Here is a 22,062-nt window from a genome sequence, read left to right as displayed (position 1 = left end):
GTCATTATTTACATTCTGGCATATGCTCTTTAAGACATTTCTCTCTGAATATTTAAATATATATTCAGTATAATGTGATATGCTCATCTTTGGGACACTCTCCAAATATAGTTTTGGAAAGCTCTCAGTAGTTCCATGATTGCATGAGATGTCCCTTTAAAACAATTTGCATCTGCAAATGAATGGGTATTCTAAATAGTGGCATAGCTACTTTTTGGAAAGAAAAGGAATATAAATAGACACCTTAGGAGGTTATGAACTTACTCTTACAATGCCATTATTGTTTCAAACACTTTGAGCTCTTTTTTTTGGAATTTTACTTCTGTTTGAATATCATAAATGATGGCAAATATTGATGCTTTGAAGCTGGATATGAATTTTTGAAATGACTAACAGTCATTTAAGCCCAAAGAATAAGGTGAATGGAAAAACGAGTAATATCAATTGGGGTATAAAACTGGCCCTCTAGGCACATTGAAAGAGTAATTATAAAACTCCTTTAATCAACTATAACATCGCTGAATATTTGCATAGTTTTCCAGAGAGACTGCTTTGAAATAAATCATATTTTAATCTTTTTCTGATTTACTTGAAAATTCAGACTTTTATGTTTTTCATTCAGAAACATTAGTTCCTAGAGTGCTTAGCAATGCTGCTGGGTGTTACTGTATAGGAGTTAGGAGAGTGTGATTGGTCAGTGGACTGGTTATCAGGACAGAAGTTCTGGCCCTGGTTCTCCTTGACCATGAGAGAGATACTCAGCTGAACCATTGTTTTCTCTTCTAGAAAATGAGATACTAGAATTAAATGGATTCTGCATGTTTGATATGACCAGTATGTTAAAACTCGGAGTACCTGGCATCCTGCTGGACATGAGGAAGATCTTTACTGGTTAGGAGAGAAGAGGAACATAAATAAAATACTACGTGCACTTTAATGGCATGGTTCCATTGTTTTTTAGGAGAGGTGTGAGTCAGCACCTCAATTTAGAAGATAGAGTGTAAGGAAGAAATAAGTTTCTACAAGAAAGATTGTCTTCACAAAAGCTTCAGAGTTGTCGAGGTGTGCATGAGGACTTTAGAGATACTCATTCAGAACCCCAAGTAATCCCCAGTTCATGAAGATTTTGTTTTATGCAAAGAAGTTGCTGCAGAGACTGCCATAGCTCACACTTCTCCGGGTTCACAGTTTTTAGCCTTTGATACTTGCACTGAGCTATTAAGTGAAAGCTTTCACTAAACAGACTTGCAGTTACAGTGTGGGTGAAATAAAGATGAATGATCTCATAGAAGAGGGTAATATAGTATAATTTTTAATAAAAAAAATAAGCAGAGGATACAAAATGGTTTTATGTCTAATCCAAAAGAATGCAGATTAAAACGATAGTACAGTATATGATTTGTCAAACTGGCAGATAAAACAGTATTGGCAAAGGTATTATGATATAGCCAGTCTACCACTATGTATTGCTTGGTAAATATTTTATATCCTTCAAATATTTTTATTTAAAAAGTTTAAAATTATCTAAAAAAAATTTAGCAATCTGCACTGTCAAAAGAATATGTGAATTTTAGTGTTATAATACCTAAAAGTCAGAAGCAACCTAAATGACCCAGTCTGTGATAAAGTAGCTAAGTGATAGTACATCTTAGTGAATAAAATGTTTTACGGCCATTACTCATGTTTTAACACCCTCTTCGAAGGGCTGCACAGGAAAGTCTCTTTTTATATATTACAACTCTAATGTTTTCCCATGCATTTCACATTTGAATGCCAAACTATTGATGTTATCCATAGCTGTTCAGTTAAAGGAAACTAAAAGCATACTATTCTGTAATTTCCAAATAGTCTACAATGTTTGCTTTTATTACAAAAGTAAGTATTTTTAAACATATTGCAAATGTCTTTTGACTGTCCTGTCTGCATTATTGTCTGAGTCTACACTTTGCTGTCTTTTGCTTTAGAAAGCCATCAGGCTCGGCCGGAATTCCCCCCGGTAGCTTGCTTAGGACCTGCCTGACCCACGTGTTTCCCGGCAGCCTCCCTTCTTTTTTCCTTTAAATTTTAATTATGTGTGTGTGTAAGTGCACACACAGTTTTCCTTCCTTTGTTTTCTACTCAGAGTTTAGCCCATCTCAGATACTGTCTTTACACACAACTTTCTTCACTTCTTTCTTCCCCCTTTTTCTCTTCTCTTGGTTGGTTACCTCAAGTACTTCTCACCTTTTTCTTTCCTGCCTGACTCTTCCACTTCCCCCTTCCCTTGTTCCATTTATCTCTTCATATAAACTGAAAAAGGTCCCTCTTTAGAGCTTATAATCATAATGGGAATACTTTTGATAAGCCTAAGCTAAGGAGAAAGAATATAAAAGTCTTCTAATAAAAGATACAGGGCCGGGCGTAGTGGCTCACGCCTGTAATCCCAACACTTTGGGAGGCCAAGGCGGGTGGATCATGACGTCAGGAGATTGAGACCATCCTAGCTAACACAGTGAAACCCCATCTCTACTAAAAATACAAAAAATTAGCCAGGCGTGGTGGCGGTTTGCCTGTAGTCCCAGCTGCTCAGGAGGCTGAGGCAGGAGAATGGCGTGAACCCGGGAGGCGAAGCCTGCAGCGAACCAAGATCGCGCTACTGCACTCCAGCCTGGGCAACAGAGCGAGACTCTGTCTCAAAAAAAAAAATATATATATATATATGTGTGTGTGTATGTGTGTGTATGTATGTGTGTGTGTATACATACATATACACATATACATATACACACACATATACACTATATATATGTGTGTATGTATAAATTGTGTGTGTGTGTATATATATATAATTAAATTCAGGGCTTCTAGCTGTTAAACATCTTGCAACATCCAGAAGTTCTCTTCTGGATCTATTATATTCTCCTTCATATCATATCTACTTTACTTAAACACTAGCATTCCAGATAAAATTAAGACGTTGTCATTTTATCTTACATTTAAATGATTATTGGCTACTATTAACAGAATTGTATCCTAATTTCAGATAGAACTATAGAATATTTTAGAATCTTTTGTAAATAACTTTAAGAGTAAAAAACTTTAAGGAACCCTGTCATCATTTATACTTCTTAAAATATAGAAAACTGTGTTATAAGATTCAAGTAACAAGTTTAGAAACCAATTTGTGAAATGCTACCAATCTGTATCTACGTATTTTCAGTGAGGAGGACCCTCTATTAGGAGCAGGCTGTATGCATTGCATCTGGGTTGCAATTTGATGATACCAAAGCTGGGAAGGTAAGAGAAATGAGTTGAGAACAGGATTCTGGAGGAACTGCTGAATGGTTTGCTGAGCGTTGGTAGAATGGTCAGGTACAAAAGCAGCAAGCTCGGGCTGCTGTAGAACTTGATGTGAGGCCAGGCACAGTGGTTCATGCTGTAATCCCAGCACTTTGGGGAGGCTGAAGCGGGCACATCATTGGAGCCAAGGGGCTCGAGACCAGCCTGAGCAATATGGAGAAACCCCATCTCTAAAAAAAAAGATACAAAAATTAGCTGGGCATGGTGGTGTATACCTTTAGTTCCAGCTACTTGGGAGGCTGAGGTGGGAGAATCACTTGAACCCAGGAGGCAGAGGTTGCAGTGAGTTGAGATAGCGTCACTGCACTCCAGCCTGGATGACAGTGAAACTGGTCTCAAGAAATAAAAAAAATTAAAAAAAAAAAAGAGAGAATTTGATGTCAGTGGCATGAAGCAAGAACTTGTTAGACCCATTTGAGTAAATGGAGACAAAATGGAAAAAGTCACGGCAATACAATAGTTAAAATGCTCTGAGCTGGCTGGGCACAGTGGCTCACGCCTGTAATCTCAGCACTCTGGGAGGCCGAGGCGGGCGGATCATGAGGTCAGGCGATCAAGACCATCCTGACTAATACGGTGAAACCCCGTCTCTACTAAAAAATATGAAATATTAGCCGGGCATGGTGGCGGGCGCCTGTAGTCCCAGCTACTCAGGAGGCTGAGGCAGGTGAATGGTGTGAACCCGGGAGGCAGAGCTTGCAGTGAGCCAAGATCGCGCCACTGCACTCCAGCCTGGGCGACAGAGCGAGACTCTGTCTCAAAAAAAAAAAAAAAAAAAAAAGAAAATACTCCAAGCTATACTAGTGGCCTTTAAAATTGGGTCAAACTATCAGGATGGTTCAGGTTGCCCTGTTCCACTAGACTAGACAGCCTGTCAGAGTTCCTCTTGAATTTCCCAGTCTGCCATAGGTTCTTAGTTGAAAGATACTCTGATAACCAGTGTGCCATAATTTTTTTTTTTTTTTGAGATGGAGTCTTGCTCTGTCACACAGGCCAGAGTGCAATGGCACCATTGCAGTTAACTGCAACCTCCGCCTCCCAGGTTCAAGTAGTTCTCCTGCCTCAGCCTCCTGAGTAGCTGGGATTACAGACATACGCCACCATGCCCTGCTAATTTTTGTGTTTTTTAGTAGATACGGGGTTTCACCATGTTGGCCAGGCTGGTCTTAAATGCCTGGTCTTAGGTGATCCGCCCACCTTGGCCTCCCACAATGCTGAGATTACAGGCGTGAGCCACCGTGCCCAGCTGATAATTTTTTTTTTTTTTTTTTTTTTTAGCTCATGCAAGTGATAAAGGGAACTGTGTTAATCTTTTTCATTGTCAGAATAGTAGACTGTTCTGGCATTATACATTTTTTATTTCACTCTGGCCAGAAATGACCTCACACTATTTTTGGAGTAGAGGTTTATAATATGGCTTGACTAAACTAACTATAGAACTTAGACTACCATTTTATTTTATATCTTCCTAGATGGAATCATTCCATAATTACTCCCTCAAGAACTAGCATGAGTAACTTCACTGAGCAGTATTTAAGCAGGGGTGGGCCAGTATTTGGAGTAGAGAGGAGTGTGTCATTCACAAGAGGTTTCAGATTAGTCATTTAACAAAGGCCTATTTGTACCACTGTCTTTTCGCAAATAAAATGAATTCTGGGACTGGGCATGGTGACTAACGCCTGTAATACTAGCACATTGGGAGGCCGAGGCAGGAGGATCGCTTGAGGCCAGGAGTTCGAGATGAGCCTCACCAACATAGTGAAACCCCGTCTCTACTAAAGAATACATATATATATAAGTAAGCTGGGCATGATGGCACGTGCCTGTAATCCCAGCTACTTGAGAGACTGAGGCAGGAGAATTGCTTGACCCTGGGAGGCAGAGGTTGCAGTGAGCTGAGATGGCGCCGCTACACTCCAGCCTGGGTGACAAGAGTGAGACTTCGTCTCAAATAAAATGAATTTTGGGGCTGGGGAGGCAAAATTCCATTAAGATCACCTATGTACTTCTCTAATAACCGTGGTTATGAATTTAGACCTGTCCCAAACAGTTATATAATTGCTACTCTGTAGTGATCTATATCTTTTTTTTTTTTTTTTCTCCTGATATGGAGTCTTGCTCTGTCGCCCAGGCTGGAGTGCAGTGGCACAATCTCAGCTTACCATAACCTCTGCCCCTCGGGTTCAAGTGATTCTCCTGCCTCAGTCTTCCGAGTAGCTGGGATTACAGGCATGCGCCACCAAGCCCAGCTAATTTTTGTATTGTAGGAGAGATGGGGTTTTATAGTGTTGCCCAGGCTGATGTGGAACTCCTGACCTCAGGTAATCTGCCTGCCTGCCTTGGCCTCCCGAAGTGCTGGGATTATAGGCGTGAGCCAATGTACCCAGCCAATGATAAGTATCTTTTGAATTCCAGTAGAGAAGAGAAACAAGTTTCTAGTAAGGAAGGTTTTTTAAAAAAAATAAATAGAGATAATGCTATGAGAATATAAGCCACTGTTAAAAGTTCTTTTACTGGTGTTCTGAAAATGACATTTTTCAGGATAGATTTTTTTAAAAATTATGTCTGGCAGCTGAGACTTTGGCTATGGCCTACATCATTTCTTCTAATCAGTTTCACAAATTTAGTGGATACCTGCTGCAAGCTGGGTGTTATTCTGGGTGCTGTGGATGCAGAAGTGAACAAATTGCTCTCTTAATACTCTATGTTCTTTTGGAATGAGAAGATAAAGCAAAATTTAAAACTTCTGATAGCAGCCGGGCGCAGTGGCTCACGCCTGTAATCCCAGCACTTTGGGAGGCCAAGGCGGGCGGATCATGAGGTCAGAAGATCGAGACCATCCTGGCTAACACGGTGAAACCCCGTCTCTACTAAAAAATACAAAAAACTAGGGTGGCGGGTGCCTGTAGTCCCAGCTTCTCAGGAGGCTGAGGCAGGAGAATGGCGTGAACCTGGGAGGCGGAGCTTGCAGTGAGCTGAGATCCGGCCACTGCACTCCAGCCTGGGCGACAGAGCGAGACTCCGTCTCAAAAAAAAAAAAAAAAAAACTTCTGATAGCTTTATGCAGAGAATTAATGGATAGAATAGGTATCTTGGATCAGATATTCAGGAAGGGTCTGACAAAGTAAATTTAAGCTGAGACTTAAAAAGATTAAAAAAAAAAAAAATTAAGCCAGCCGTGATCCTCCAAAATCAGGGGTAAGAGCTTTCCAGGCAGAAGAAATTTTGAATACAAAGGCCCCAGCCTGGAAAACTGTGTAAAATGTGAGGTGTATGACACAGGGGCCAAGCGGCAGGCAGGGTCGAGTTCACAGACCGCTTTGTAGGCCAGGTTAAAGGCTCAACTTTCATTTTAAATGTAGTAGAAAGATTACATAGTCTTCAGCAGGGGAGTGAAATGAAAGGTCTCATTTTGTGTTTTAATGATCATTCTACTGCTGTGGGGCAAGAAACAGTGACGGGATAGAAGCACAGTTATAAAAGCTTTTGTAGCCAGAGATGCTGGTGGCTTGGACAAGGCTGCCAAAGTCAGGAAACTTTGTTCTAGACATACGCTGCTCTGAAGAAATGTGGCTCCATTAAGGAAATCATCCAAATGGGGGTGGAAGATAAAGGGATGGTCTGTTGTTTGTTTTTTAAGACGGGGTCTCATTCTGTTGTCCAGGCTGACCTCCAGTGGCGTAATCTGGGCTCGCTGCAGCCAGGACCTCTGGACTCCAGGCATAGGCCACCACGCCTGGCTAATTTTTTTGCATTTTTTGTAGACATGGGTTTCACCATGTTGCTCAGCCTGGTCTTGAACTGCTGGACTCAAGCGATTGGCCCGCCTTGGCCTCCCAATGTGCTGGGACTGCAGGTGTGAGCCACTGTGCCTGGCCTGTTTCTAATTTTTAAATGGAAGATTCTGAAGGATTTTAAAGTGCTTATTGTAGAGAGATGTTTAGAAAAGGGAGAGCTTGGTGATGCTGGAGTTGGGAAGAGAATTGCAGGAGCATCACCACTGAGAAGGAAGGAGAGAGCAGGATCGGAACCCAGAGGCCTGGTGTTTCAGAGGAGGGGAACATTTGTGCAAGCTGTTGAGGCAGGGAGAAAGAGTGTGTGTGCAGGGAGGAGTTTAGAAATTTTTATGGAAAATGAGGGATCCTGCCAACTGACTTTCATCTTCTCAAAGAAAAGGGACATGGCTATTTAGTGAAAGAACTGGAGGAGAGGGTTAGGGGAACAAAGGGAGAGAAAGAAAGTAGATTTGCAGGATCGTGGTAAAATGTAACAGTCATGGGAGACTGGGGGAGCAAGCCACTAGAGAAAGGAGAAAGGAAGATTGTAGGTGATGCTGAGTCCATGAAAGGCTGTTGAGCATGTTTAGATAAATTGGTATATATTTGTTTACTTATGTCTCTCCTCCCTGCCAGCTCAGTAGATGTGAACTCCATGAAGGCAGTCCCTGGGTCTGTTTTACTACCACCACCTCTGTCCTCCCAAATACTCACTACTCAGGGCCTGATACATTGCCCGTTCTGCAGAAGAATGTTTGTGTGAGTGAATGAATGCCTACCTAGTGGTACCCTCAAGTCCAAGTTGAACAAATGTGAATGATGCTTCCGGTGGTAGATTTGCTAGATGGGCATTTTGGAAGGGAGAGGACAGGAGATTTGCAGAGGGTTGCTTGAGAGTGAGGATGGTGATGGCTCTTAAATCTTAAGCTGAGTAAGAAGCCAGTGAAGATAAGAGGGCTGGTAGGTGGGAAGAAAATGGGAGGATCTGTGGATTACATTTAACAAGTGAAAAAAATTAGTGATTCCTGGGGTGGGAAGCTTTTGGCAAGGATAGGAGATTGATTGGTAGGATAGGAGATGTCTGAATTTGTGATTGGGAATGTTTTGTAGCCAGAGATGCTGGCTACAGAATAACAAAGGTCAGGGTATGTCCTTGGGAGCATGAAGTGGAATGGAATAGAAGAAAGGTCATTGAGGAGAAGCTTAAGAAACAGGCCAGGCACAGTGGCTCACGTCTGTAATCCCAGCACTTTGGGAGGCCGAGGCAGACGGGATCACCTGAGGTTGGGAGTTCAAGACCAGCCTGACCAACATGGAGAAACCCCGTCTGTACTAAAAATACAAAATTAGCTGGGCACGGTGGCACATGCCTGTAATCCCAGCTACTCGGGAGACTGATGCAGGAGAATCGCTTGAACCCGGGAGGCGGAGGTTGCAGTGAGCCGAGATCGCGCCATTGCACTCCAGCCTGGGCAACAAGAGCAAAACTCTGTCTCCCCCCCGACCCCAAAAAAAAAGACCCAGGTGTCAGGAGTATGGTCTGTATTGTCACCAAAAATGACAGGAGTTGGGGCGGAGAGCAACTTGGGGGCCAAGCCAGGTGCTGAAGTTCTCAGTGAGAGAAGCCAGTGGTCAGATGGTCCCTTTTAATGTGAAACCTGCCGTGAGCAGGCTGTAATGTCTAAATTCATTTACCTGCATCTTGCTATTAGCCAGAGTAAAAATAGTACAGTAGCTTTCCCACTCCCTTCCCCAGGCTGCCACCTCTAAGGATAACCCTGCTTTTGCGTGTGCTTGTTACTATCAGAGGACTTGTCCATTTCTTTCTTGAAGTTGACTGACGCCGGTTTTAATTCTGCCTTTGATGGCTCATTATTATGTAATCTTTTCATTTGCTATTTAAACTTCCATCAAACTTGCTGCCTAGGTTAGTTCCTACTCTGTATTGGATGACCTCTAGCTTTTGAGCTGGTTATTCTGACATCTTTTTGGCATTAAATCTATTTTTTTCCCTTTAGGATTTGGTGTCATAATGAAAACAAGTATTTTTGGCTTCCTTTTTCTTTAAACTGAAATTCTTTTGGAAACAACAAAAGCAGTGTCTTAGTTCTTTCTAAAAACCTGTTCACAGTTTGAGATTTGCTTATATTCCTGGTGTTGGTGAAAACTGTGTTGTTAAGTGGAAATTTAGAGATTATGACATCCAATTTGCCTGATTTTAAGGATGGAAAAAAATGAGGCTGAGATGTATGACTACTAACTAGTTGCAGAGTCCGTCTTCTGGCTTCCAGGTTAGTGTGTGTGTGCTCGTTTTTTAACTATACCAAATGCAGTCAGGATTTTTTTTTAATCTAATTTTTGCTTGCACATCAAGAAAGGATGGTCTTTTTAATAATAAATATGGGGCACATGTTCTCAGGACCTCCTGGGGCTGTGTCACAGAAATAATAAATATTAAAAATAAAAATTATAATTGTATTTTCCATTTCCAGGGTGACAGAGTTACGGGAAACATATCTCTAAATAATAATATCCTCTCATGTTCTTGACACTTGTAAGAGCATTAAGAGATGGACACATAGGGTAAATATTAATCAGTTTTAGGATGAGGACAGCAAGATGAAATTACTTGTTCGTTAAACTTATTAAGCTAATTCTAACATTACTGCATGGTTACTGTATGCCAGTTACTGTTCAGATGCTTTACCTATATTAACTCATTTAATCTTCACAATTAATGATGTGTAGATGCCATTATTTAACCTAGTTTTAGGAATAAGGGAACAGAAAGGCAAAGAGATGAAGTAGATTGCTCCAGAGGCTCACACAGTGGCATTTAGGCATTCTGACTGGAGCCTAGTCCTTTTAAAAAATGTATTGTTACATCAGTTACACACATTTTTGGGGTACATGTGCTATTTTGGAACATGTATGCAATACGTAATGATCAAATCAGGGTAATTGGGATATCTGTCACCTCAAACATTTATCTTCAGCTCTAAAAGAGTGGTAGAGAGTTGTAGTTGGGTCTTGTGAGTTCAAGTCCAATGTGTTCTGTACTGTATTGTCTCTGACCATGAAAATAAATACTGCCTGATCCCAACAGTGTGGTTATATGAACGACCAAGTGATCGAAAGATAAACTATGGAAACAAGGCAGAAGTTAGTCTCCCAAAAATGAAACCATAGGAAAATAGGCCAAAGGTTTTTGTAATCCACTAGGTTGGTAGAAGGGTTATGCTATTGAAGGATAATAACACTTCACCTTTTCTTAGTTATAAATGAACTTTTCTTATCCATCTAGCCCATTCCTCAGACTCCATATTATCAGAGAGAAAGGAAGAAACAGAAAAGAGGACCCCTTTTTGAGTTTAGCTCTCCTGAACACACACAGGATGAGTTCAGAAGTTCATATGACACAGGGCATTGAGAGTGAGCTCCTTGCCTGGTTCCTCACCCGAGAAGAGACCGGCCCAGGTCCATCTCTCCTGAGTAGGAAAGGCTCAGCTTTCTGAAGAGATTTCTACCTGGGCACAGGCTGCCTTGGGCAGGGCCTGGCTGTCTGAGGTAAGATGAAAATCTATCAGATTGTGCAGTACTGCGCACGGCTGGCAAATGGCTGTCACTAGTGGAGCTGGCAGCCCCCCCCTCCCACTTACTCAATTGGAACACCCCAATTCTGGTCACCCTGTGTGCTAGGAACAGAGATCCAAGTTATTACCCTTAAATAATTTGTAGTCTGAGATACTGCAAGGGAAGATGAGATTCAGTCTTTAATAATAATATTTTAAACAATTATACTGACTCAAAAAATAGAATTAATCAGTTTGGTTGTGAATATTCTACTTTATGTGGGCAGTTGTTGTGAAGATAGACAATCAGAATAACTTAATGTATTTACTTAACTGTTTTCTCACAGGAATTCATAAGCTTATAATTAAATTGCATCAGCCACAGCTGCCTGAGCCACCTTAGTCTAGGCTCATTTTATCCCTGGGACGTAGCTGCTGTTTTGGCCTTTGGTGCTCTTCACCTGTTTATCATAGGGTGGATTTACTTTGATTCACAAGTCATTTGTCTAACCTCTCATTTTGTCAAGATAATTCCAGGTGAAATTTCTGGTGATTGGCCCAAAGTATTTCATCTACCCACAAATTTGATCATTATCCTCTCAAATAAAGGGAACAAAGATGGAAAATAGGTGAAGCTTGGCCTCATTTATTTACATATTGACCCCAATGTCTGAAGTTACTCAGAAGTGTGTACAACTCTATATAGACCCCTTCCTGGAACTGGACACAGAGGCTGAAATAAAAACCAGTTTTCAGCATGACTTAGCACAATGTTATTTATGTTCACTGCCTATTAGCCTATGGGTCATGAGATTTGTTATTCTAGAGCAGTTGAGTATTGGAGTGAAACAAGCAAAAGCAAGGCATGTTTTTCTATTGTAATCTGTGCTTTTTATTTTTTAAGGTATATGATAATAGTTTTACATCAACTAAGTGTGATCTGGATTCCTTCTCCAGAATTATAAATTACCTAATTCCCTTCTGCTAAAAGATGCAGGACAGAGAGGGTAAGCTTTTTAGCTGGATATTTATTCCTGTTGTACGATCCTCCTTATCCCCTTTAACGAGTGCTAGAACTACGCCAGAGTATAACTGTCCAAAAAACTTAAAGGAGTTCTGATTTTTATCTGGTCAAATCACTGAAATATGTCATTAGAAAATGCCTGGTAGTGGCCGGGCACGGTGGCTCACGCCTGTAATCCCAGCACTTTGGGAGGCTGAGGTGGGTGGATCACGAGGTCAGGAGATCGAGACAATCCTAGCTAACACAGTGAAACCCCATCTCTACTAAAAATACAAAAAAATTAGCTGGGTGTGGTGGCCGGTGCCTGTAGTCCCAGCTACTTGGGAGGCTGAGGCAGGAGAATCGCTTGAACCCATAAGGTGAAGGCTGCAGTGAGCCGAGATCGCACCACTGCACTCCAGCCTGAGTGACAGAGTGAGATTCTGTCTCAAAAAAAAAAAGAGAAAAGAAAATGCCTGGTAGTGAATAAAATCTTAAATCATGTAGATTAAAAATAACCTGCTACTTCTACTTATGTTGCCATAAAAGCAGTTTTCAAAATATGTTCTCTTAAAATATCTTGAAAATAGTTCCTGGTCTAATGGAAACAAGTGTTGGGAAAATTCTCTTGTTGCAGACATATTCATTAGTGTGATGATAGCATTGCCAAAAGGAAGGAGAACATGCCAGGGCCAACACACACAGTCCTGAGAACATTCCTTCTCTGAATTTCTGGCCCGTTCTTTCTCTGTCTCCCTTCTCCTTGTCCAGGAGCTCCATTGTTGGCATCATTATCCAGAATGTAAATGGCTTTGCCAGAAACACTGCCCACAGCTTGTCTAAGAACAAATGTCAAGGAGATATGCTCTTTTCCATGTATTTGCTTTGGATATTTTTCTAACAATTAAAAAAGCCTGAGGGCCGGGTGCAGTGGCTCATGCTTGTAATTCCCCACACTTTTGGAGGCTGAGGTGGGTGGATCACTTGAGGTCAGGAGTTCAAGACCAGCCTGGCCAACATGGTGAAAACCCCGTCTCTACCAAGAAATACAAAAATTAGCTGGTTGTGGTAATCCCAGCTACTTGGGAGGCTGAGGCAGGAGAATCTCTTGAACCTAGTAGGCAGAGGTTGCAGTGAGCTGATAGTGCACCACTGCACTCCTGCCTGGGTGACAAAGTGACCTTGCCTCAAAAAACAAAAAAAACCAAAAAACACCTGGTATTGGAAGAGATCATTTTAGTTTAGAAAGTAGGAAGTTTCTTGATAGAGTTGGTCTGGTTGTGTTCATTCCTCAAAGGCAAGATTATAAACTGTTTCTGCCTACTTTGGAAGAGTCGGAGGGTTTGTTTTGTGGCTCCTTATGGTATTTTATCATGTTGGTGGTTTTGTATTCTCTAGAAAATTCCTGTACTTAAAAATGCTGCCTTACAGAATTAATTTCCTTTAAGGACTTAACTCTTGGATATTTCCCCTTAATTCCTCTGTTCTCAGAGTGCTTGCCATTGTTATTAAATGCCAGATTTTTAGAGCTGATAGGGCCTTTAGAAACAGAGTAAGAGAGGAGAGTTTGGAGATCATATAGTTCAACTATTTGTCTTCATAGCTAAGGAAACAGACCCCATGAGGTGCAGTGCCCAGGGCCTGCAGTTGATGAGTTAGGGCTAGAACCCACGTCCCTGTTGAGTACTTTGCTCTTCGTGGTGTGATTCTGCACTCTGTCCTAGTGCTCAGATGATGTTCTATACTTAGCAGGGGCACTGGAGACTGAGCTCCAAACCATTTATTACTAAAGTGTATGTTTACCAAGTCCTTTTTGGTTCTGTTATTTATTCCTGTACTCAACTAAGCCAAATCTAGATTTAATTGAAAACTGTATAGACACTGTTAATTCCAAGTGTGCTCTTCAGGCCATGTCCAATGAGGGAGCCACCTTAGTCTTTCAGAGACCATTTTGATAAACATTTAAAGCTTACCATAGTTATTTTTTTGACTTAACACCTTTAAATGCCCCGTGGCATCCGATTGTTGAAGCGTAATGCCCTGTAGGATTCCCATTTCGTTTAGGTTGAGATCTGCCATTCCCCAGCACTCAGGTGAGCTGATTGAGCTGTTCTCCAACTAACCTATTTTAGGACACAAGCTATTTGTTAAACAAGCCAAGTATGTGAATATGTCACTGTTCAGGCACTAGTCTCAGTGGCCCCCCATCTCCCTCAGAATAAAAGCCAACGTCCCTAAAAGGGCCCCGAATGCTGATCACCTCTGTGACATCACTTCTCATTTTCTGTACTTTCTCAAATCCCTTCAGTTTCAGGAAAAAACTTCAGAGCATCAGGCAAGCTCCTAATGTACTTTGCACTTGGCTGTTCCCGCTATAGAGACCTTCTCCTCTCCTCTTGGTACCAGGTGGCTCCTCTTTCACCTCCTTCAAAGCAACTCACCTTCTCAGCAAGTCCCTTACTGACCATCTCATTTAAAACTGCCACCCCGCCCCAACCTTTCCATTTCTGTTCCCCTCCTCTGCTGTGTTTTTCTCCATAATGCTGGTGACCTTCTAATGTAGGACTTACTTTTTCTTTTTTTTTTTTTTTTTTTTTTTTTTTTGAGACGGAGTCTTGCTCTGTCGCCCAGGCTGGAGTGCAGTGGCCGGATCTCAGCTCACTGCAAGCTCTGCCTCCTGGGTTTACGCCATTCTCCTGCCTCGGCCTCCCGAGTAGCTGGGACTACAGGCACCCGCCACCTCGCCCGGCTAGTTTTTTTTTTTTTTGTATTTTTTAGTAGAGACGGGGTTTCACCGTGTTCGCCAGGATGGTCTCGATCTCCTGACCTCGTGATCCGCCCGCCTCGGCCTCCCAAAGTGCTGGGATTACAGGCTTGAGCCACCGTGCCCGGTCCAGGACTTATTTTTTCTAAAGACCTCTCCTTACAGGTATTTCCCCTTAAGTCCTGTGTTCTCAGAGTTCTTTGAGTATTGGTTTTAGTTTATTTAAATGAAAACTTCCCAGTGCTTCTCATCTGTAGCCAGCATTGGGAACTTTTGCCATAGACGTGCTTCATTAAGTGTTAGTTTTGAGAGTTCTCACAGAGGCAGAATTTAAGTATCAAGAACATATTTTTAATTCTTTTTTTTTTTTTTTTTTTTTTTTTGAGATGGAGTCTTGCTCTGTCACTCAGGCTGGAGTGCAGTGGCCGGATCTCAGCTCACTGCAAGCTCCACCTCCTGGGTTTACACCATTCTCCTGCCTCAGCCTCCCGAGTAGCTGGGACTACAGGCGCCCGCCACCTCGCCCGGCTAGTTTTTTTGTGTTTTTTAGTAGAGACGGGGTTTCACCGTGTTCGCCAGGATGGTCTCGATCTCCTGACCTCGTGATCCGCCCGTCTCGGCCTCCCAAAGTGCTGGGATTACAGGCTTGAGCCACCACGCCCGGCCTTAATTCTTAATAGTAGCTTCAAGCAATGTTTTTCATATAGTAGGACCATTCTCTTGCATTAAACCACATAGTGGCTCAGCATTGTTCCCTACTCATCAGAAAGCTTCCCTGCAGTAGTGATAGCAGCATGTTCCTATATATAACTGATTTTGAGGACCATGCACCTTATAACCTGAGGTTCCTCTGATTTTAGGGGGAGGATAATGAATTTGTATTATTTGAATAAGAGTGTTAAGATATGAGTTTTCAAATAAAATGGTTAGTTTTACTGACTTTTTCTTAAAATAGTGCAGCACTAGTTAATGTTTGTATAATTAAGTCTATTTTAGAATATTTGATTCTATGTATAACTTTTTTTTTGGAAATGGAGTCTAGCTCTGGCTTCCAGGCTGGAGTGCAGTGACATGATCTGCAGAGGCTCACTGCAGCCTCCACCTGCCAGGTTCAAGCAATTCTCCTGCCTCAGCCTCCTGAGTAGCTGGGACTATAGGTGTGCCACCACATGCCCGGCTAATTTTTGTATTTTCCATACAGATGGGGTTTCACCATGTTGGCCAGTGTCAAACTCCTGACGTCAAGTAATCCGCCTGTTTTAGGATTCCAAAGTGTTGGGATTTCAGGGGAGAGCCACTGTGCCCAGCTGATACTATGTATAACTTTTTATTTGAAAGTTTTTTTACTCTCAACTATTAAAATTACACATTGTAGAAATGTCAGAGAGCCAAAAGTGCAAGTAGAAATAATGGGAGAATCTCTCAAAGATGACAGCCATCGACACCTGTTTTCTAGCCTTTTCCTATTGCTGTGGTCCTAGTTCTGTTCAGGTGTGATGAGATTTGAACAGTGCAGTGGAGAAAATCCTACCACCACTAAGAATTCTGCACTGTTAACATTTGTACTTACTTTCAGTTTCTTATTTATGTGCATATGTTTTAAACAGAGCAAATAATATACAAGCACATTGTCCCTTTTTAAAAGGAATATATTAATAGTGTAAAAAAATAATATACAAGCACATTGTCCCTTTTTAAAATGAATATATTAATAGTGTTACATAAAGTCTTTTTTTTTGTTTTTTTTGAGACAGCTTCGCTCTGTCGCCCAGGCTGGAATGCAGTGGCGCTATCTCAGCTCACTGAAACCTCCGCCTCCTGGGTTCAAGTGATCCTCCTGCCTCGGCCTCCTGAGTAGCTGGGACTACGGGCACATGCCACCACCCCCGGCTAATTTTTGTTTTCTTTTTACTAGAGACGGTGTTTCACCATGTTGGCTAAGCCGGTTTTGAACTCCTGACCTCAGGTGATCCACCCACCTTGGCCTCCCAAAGTGCTGGGATTACACGCGTGAGCCACCATGCCCGGCCAGATAAAGTCATTTTTAACCACTGTTTCCCATTCTGTTCCCTATTCCCATCATGACCCCAGCCCTGGTGCCCTAACTGAAACCATTACTTTTGCAAATTTGGTACATGTTGGTTCAGTACAGTTTTCCTATACTTGTTACCATGGAGAATAGGTAGTATTGCTTTGTTTTAGTTTATTAAATAACCTCAGGCTGTAAATATAACATCCTGCAACTTAAAAACACAAACAAACCTTAGCTTTAGATGTATACAAGTTGATACACATTGATCTACTTCATTACCCTTGGCTACGTAGGACTCAAGTAGATGGATGTACTCCCCTTTATCCAACCCTATCCATTGACAGGGTTGAATTTGGCTCTTGGCTTTTATAAATAATACTGCAACAAATACTCTCATGGGTCATCTGGGACATGTGTATTAGTATTTTTCTAAAGTTATATAGAATTTTTTTACCCTAATTTTTCTCCTCTTAATACCAAGACATGAACATTTCCCATTATTAAAATGTCTTCATAAACCACATGCTTCTTAAATCTAGACTAATTTCCTTAATGAAAAATTAATATTGGACACAAAGCTTTTTTTTCATCAGAGTAACTTAAATATCACATGGGCCCTCTTGATTGTGGTAGATAGAAGATTATGCTGTTTCAACACAGAGCATTTAAAAACAAAAGCTAAAAGTGTGAGTGACTAGAGTGGTCTAAGACTGGACTACTTGGACTTGGTATTCTTATCTCCTGTTTTCTAACTCAGGGGAAGTTTCTGAGGTTTTTGGAGACAGTCTCTGTAGCACCTCACTTGAGGCTCCTCCAGTGCCATTTCTCTGCATCTTTCCTGACTTCCTGTTTTATTCCCCCTACTGTGTCAATACTTTATTCAGATTGCAGTTATTTATTGGTGTCTCTTGTCCCACTGCCACAGTGACCTCCTCAAGAATAGTGAACCGTCTTATTTTTGTACCCTATCCAAGCACAATGCCTGCAGTGTAGGCATTGTGAATGCCAAGCTGAATGAATGAAAGAGAGACTATGGGGATGGCGGTGAGGGAGGGTGGGGGTCGGAGATAGTGGTGGTGATACTCACCTTAATAAGGAACTTCAGATACTGAAAGTGTGGAACAGAATGAGAGTCCTAAAAGGAAATGAAGTGATAGGGATGACAAAATGACACCTTTGACAATGGATCTCTGCTTTAGAATATTGCCATTTGCATATATACTGACTGATTGAATCTCTGGTTTTATTAATTTCTCCTTGAAGTTTAAATGGCCAGATAACTATTAAAGTGTGTACTTGGTTTGCTAGGAAAAGTTTTAAAAACTTAAACCTCCAACAGATATAGCCAACTTAGAGATTGTTTTTTTTTTTTTTTTTTTTAACTCCTTGCTTCATTTCTTGGTTGCCCCAATTTTAATCAAAACTGGGTTTCCCTGAATGAGTGGACTAATGTTAAAGGAAATATTTTGGTCACTGTTCTTATGAAATCCTTTGTGGTTTGAAGTGGTATTCCTTTAGCATTTCAACAGTTTCATTCATGTTCCGCGCACAGTGTAGCCAAGTGATACCAGTAAGTGAGCTTCAGAAGGAGAAGTTCAAATGCAGAACCTCCAGATTTAGAGCTTGAACAATAAAACTTCTGGGAGGGAGAGTCAGACTTTTATCATGACACTGGTTATGAACCATTTAGTAGTATAATTTATCTTTGGGCAGTATCTTCATAGCTCAGAAAACAGTTGCTTTAATGATTATTTTGTATAAGAAGCTGCATTTCTCCCAGCTTGCTTTTTTTGTTAATAGAACGCTGATGTATTCTAAGTAATTGGAGCTATCAGGAGAATATAATGTTTATCAGTAACCAAAGATCTATGGTTGAAAGTAGTGATTTATAAGTATTATCACCTTTTCCCAATACTGAAATTGTTTCCAGTACTGCAATACTTTAAAAAACTAATTGTTCTCTGGACACTTTTTGCTGCTAATTAACATCTCTTTTTACAGGATTCATGAATAAAATTTTCCATCCCAACATTGATGAAGCGTAAGTAACTATTTTAAAATGTTTAAATTTTAGCAGCAACTGCTCTTGATTAGCATTTCTCTCTCTGTTATGAAAAGCCTCAGTTATCGTTTTGGACCTTATCAGGAGTTAGGACTGTATGAATGGTCATGTAAATGATAGAATCCAAAGGATATGAGGTCCTCAATACCTTAGTTCACATTCTGCTATTGTACCACTTAGTCTTTTCCATTGTTGTGACTGGGTCCTTCATTTTTCTTGTTATCCAGCAAACAGTAGTAATATTCCGCATCTCAATTCTCTTTGTGTAGACACAATTCAGAGATGTGTTTTCAGTCTATGGATTGACTGTTTTCAGACCTTATAGTATTTTTTTTTTTTTTTTTTTTTGTTTTTGTTTTTGAGACGGAGTCTCGCTGTGTCTCCCAGGCTGGAGTGCAGTGGCGTGATCTCGGCTCACTGCAAGCTCCGCCTCCCGGGTTCACACCATTCTCCCGCCTCAGCCTCCCAAGTAGCTGGGACTACAGGCGCCCGCCACCACGCCCGGCTAGTTTTTTGTATTTTTAGTAGAGACGGGGTTTCACCATGTTAGCCAGGATAGTCTCGATCTCCTGACCTCGTGATCCACCCGCCTCGGCCTCCCAAAGTGCTGGGATTACAGGCTTGAGCCACCGCGCCCGGCCTTTTTTTTTTTTTTTTTTTTTTTTTGAGACGGAGTCTCGCTGTGTCTCCCAGGCTGGAGTGCAGTGGCGTGATCTCGGCTCACTGCAAGCTGTATTTTCTCGATTCTTGAGAGTAAGGCAAAATGACTATAGATTCAGTTAATGAATCTTATTTATCCCTTTCTTTCCTTCTAATATTTTATTAATGATACTTTAAAATATTCCAGCATATCCTGTTTTATACTTCTAGTGCTGTTTAGAATATATTATTATTTGGGATGCGGTTTTAATTTGTCATGGCACTAAGTTTTGCTGTCTCTCACAAGCATATCTAACAGGTTTTTCTGAACCCTGTGTGAGTAGGTTGTATATATACATACATCATGCCCCTTAGTCCTTTAATATTAATACTTTGTTGTATCAGTTATCCTAACAAGGATATTCTCTTATCTGTCCACAGTATATAGTTGTCAGATTCAGGAATTTAACATTAATGCAATACTTTTTATTTAATCTACTGCCATATTCCAGTAACTTACTTTTTAGCACTTTTTTCTTTCAGTAAAGGATCCAGTCTAGAATCACACATTACATTTAGTTGTCAGGTTTCTTTAAACTACTTTAATCAGGATTAGTTCCTCAGCCTGCCTTTTTCTTTTATAAAATTCACATTTTAAAATAATATAAACCCATTATTTTATAGATTGTTCCTCAATTTGGGTTTGTCTGATGTTTCCTGTTCATTAGATTCAGAGCATGAACACGCTTAAGGCCAGAAAACTACAAAGTAAGATTGTATCTTTCTTGGGGTATCACATTCAGAGACATACAAGGTCTGTCTGCCCCTTGTGTTCTCAGCACCTGGTTCAGGTGTTGTCTGGTTTCTCCATTGTATAGTTACTATTTTCCCCTTTCAGTCTGTAAGGTGACACTTTAAGACTTTGTACTATTCTGTTTCTCATCATAGTTTTCCCCAATTGGGATTCTTTTTTTCACAGATCTATTAAAAGTATTTCTCTTGATAAGTAAAATTAGTTGCCAGATACATGCAACTAACTTTTTAATTTTTAAAAACATGCCATTCTTTCCATCTGTTTCAGGTCAGGAACTGTGTGTCTAGATGTAATTAATCAAACTTGGACAGCTCTCTATGGTGAGTTTGGCCATGGAATATTTTTTGGAGATGTTGAGACATTACCTTAAAAAATGTTATTTGGCCTTTCTTTTCTGGTTTAAGATGTTTTGTTGGTAATGGGAAGGGATTTTTGAGGGACCGACTGGGAAAGTTTGATCAGTGGAAAAAATATTTTCTCTCAAGTACAAATATATCAGTTTAGCTGTGGAAATTTAAAATGATTTTGTGAGATTCCAAACTTAAGGTATAGTGATACAGGTGCGCACACACGAATACGTGTGCAAACATATGTATGTATTAGAAGCACATAATATATATATTTTAGTTTTAGAAAAAACTAAAACTACTTAGGAATGTCCCTCTGAAATGAGAGAGAAATGATATAGTAAGAGGTTTTAGGGGATCATCTTTTCAAAGGCCAAAACTTCCTTATGAAGGAAGAGTAATTTAGCCTTACCTTCAGTGCTGAAATTGACACCCCATCTCCTACAGGGAATCAACAAATGAATTGCCCAGCTCTGCAAAGTACTATGCTGAATATCACAGAGAGTTATAAAGAGCATCAGGCCTTTCCTCCTTATCACCTGGTTGGGGAGCTGAAAATATTTTAAAATATAGTCGTCCCTTGGTATCTGCAGGGGATCAGTTCCCAGACCACCAGCAGATACCAAAATTCGTGCTTACTCAAGTCCCACACTCATCCCTGCAAAACCTACTGACATGGAGGGCTAGCGGTATTTATTGAAAACCACATGTGAGTGGACCCATGCAGTTCAAACTGTGCATGGACCCATGTTCAAGGGTCAGTTGTACATTTGAAGTTAATTAGGGATACAACAAATAAATTTATTTTTCCCTCCACTTGTCCAAATCTCAGGCTTCGTAGAGTCTCCCTACTCCAGTGCTCCTACCCCATATACTTCTGCTGATTCTCCAGCTGGAAGTAGTCTCTGGATACTGTTACATTTTATAGCTCCTTTTTTTATGGCCCACTTTCACTTTCTACTGTGTATTTGTTGTTTATGCCTATTTTTTTGTGCTACTAGATTATTTCCTATCTTAAGGGCTATCAGGTGTATGTCTGATTCATCTGGAAGGCCCAGGATTCTTATCACAGTGCCCTTCACAATATGGGTTGAAAGAATGAATGGTACAGGTAACAGTTGCTGAGAGGCACAAGAAAAGAAGGGAAAGCTCAGTTGAGGCTGAGCTTAACCGGGGATGGCTGCTTCTTGTTGAAGACTTGTGTGACCTTTTAATGGTCTGAGGTAGATAAGACTTCTTAGTCCAGCCACAATTTGCAAGTTACCTTTGCCAGATATCCTTGAATTACGTTGGTAAATGAGAATCACAGAGAAAGGTTGGTCAGCAGCAGAACACAGTTAATCACTGCCTCCACCTGATTGTGCCATTCAAAAATTATTTTCTCTACCTGGAATGTTCTCCCCTGATCTTTGTGTGGTTGGCACCTTCTTCACTCATCTCACATATCACTTCCTCAGAGCAGTTTCCTTTCCCAGCCATTCCATCTGAAATGACACCCCTCCATAGCACAGCACCCTGTTGTATATATTTTTTTAATTTTAAAATTGTTTTTTAATGCATAGAAACAGAGTTGCACTCTGTTGCCCAGGCTGGAATGCAGTGGTGTGATAATAACTCACTGCAGCCTTGAACTCCTGGGCTCATGATCCTCCCACCTCAGCCTCCCCAGTAGCTGGGACTATAGGAGCATACTACCAGGCCTGGCTAGTGCCCC

The 22,062-nt window shown here is 40.9% G+C and overlaps 1 protein-coding gene across 5 annotated transcripts in view; it reads left to right on the top strand.

Annotated features, from left to right (window-relative positions):
- Positions 1-22,062, top strand: part of UBE2H (ubiquitin conjugating enzyme E2 H) — a 148,439-nt gene that overhangs the window by 72,169 nt on the left and 54,208 nt on the right. For 4 of the 5 annotated variants that reach the window (XR_013414648.1, XM_077994820.1, XM_015134892.3 and 1 more), the window contains 2 exon segments: positions 18,488-18,527; positions 20,269-20,321. The exons of the other annotated variant lie outside the window; for it this stretch is intronic. Coding sequence is in view for 3 of the 4 variants with exons in the window: in XM_015134892.3 (XP_014990378.1) it covers positions 18,488-18,527; positions 20,269-20,321 (93 nt within the window). In the remaining variant the exon portion in view is untranslated. 5 annotated transcript variants of the gene reach the window in all.

Source organism: Macaca mulatta, chromosome 3 (genome assembly GCF_049350105.2).
Source record: "Macaca mulatta isolate MMU2019108-1 chromosome 3, T2T-MMU8v2.0, whole genome shotgun sequence".
Taxonomy (NCBI): Eukaryota; Metazoa; Chordata; class Mammalia; order Primates; family Cercopithecidae; genus Macaca; species Macaca mulatta.
This window is presented reverse-complemented; position numbering and strand designations above follow the sequence as displayed.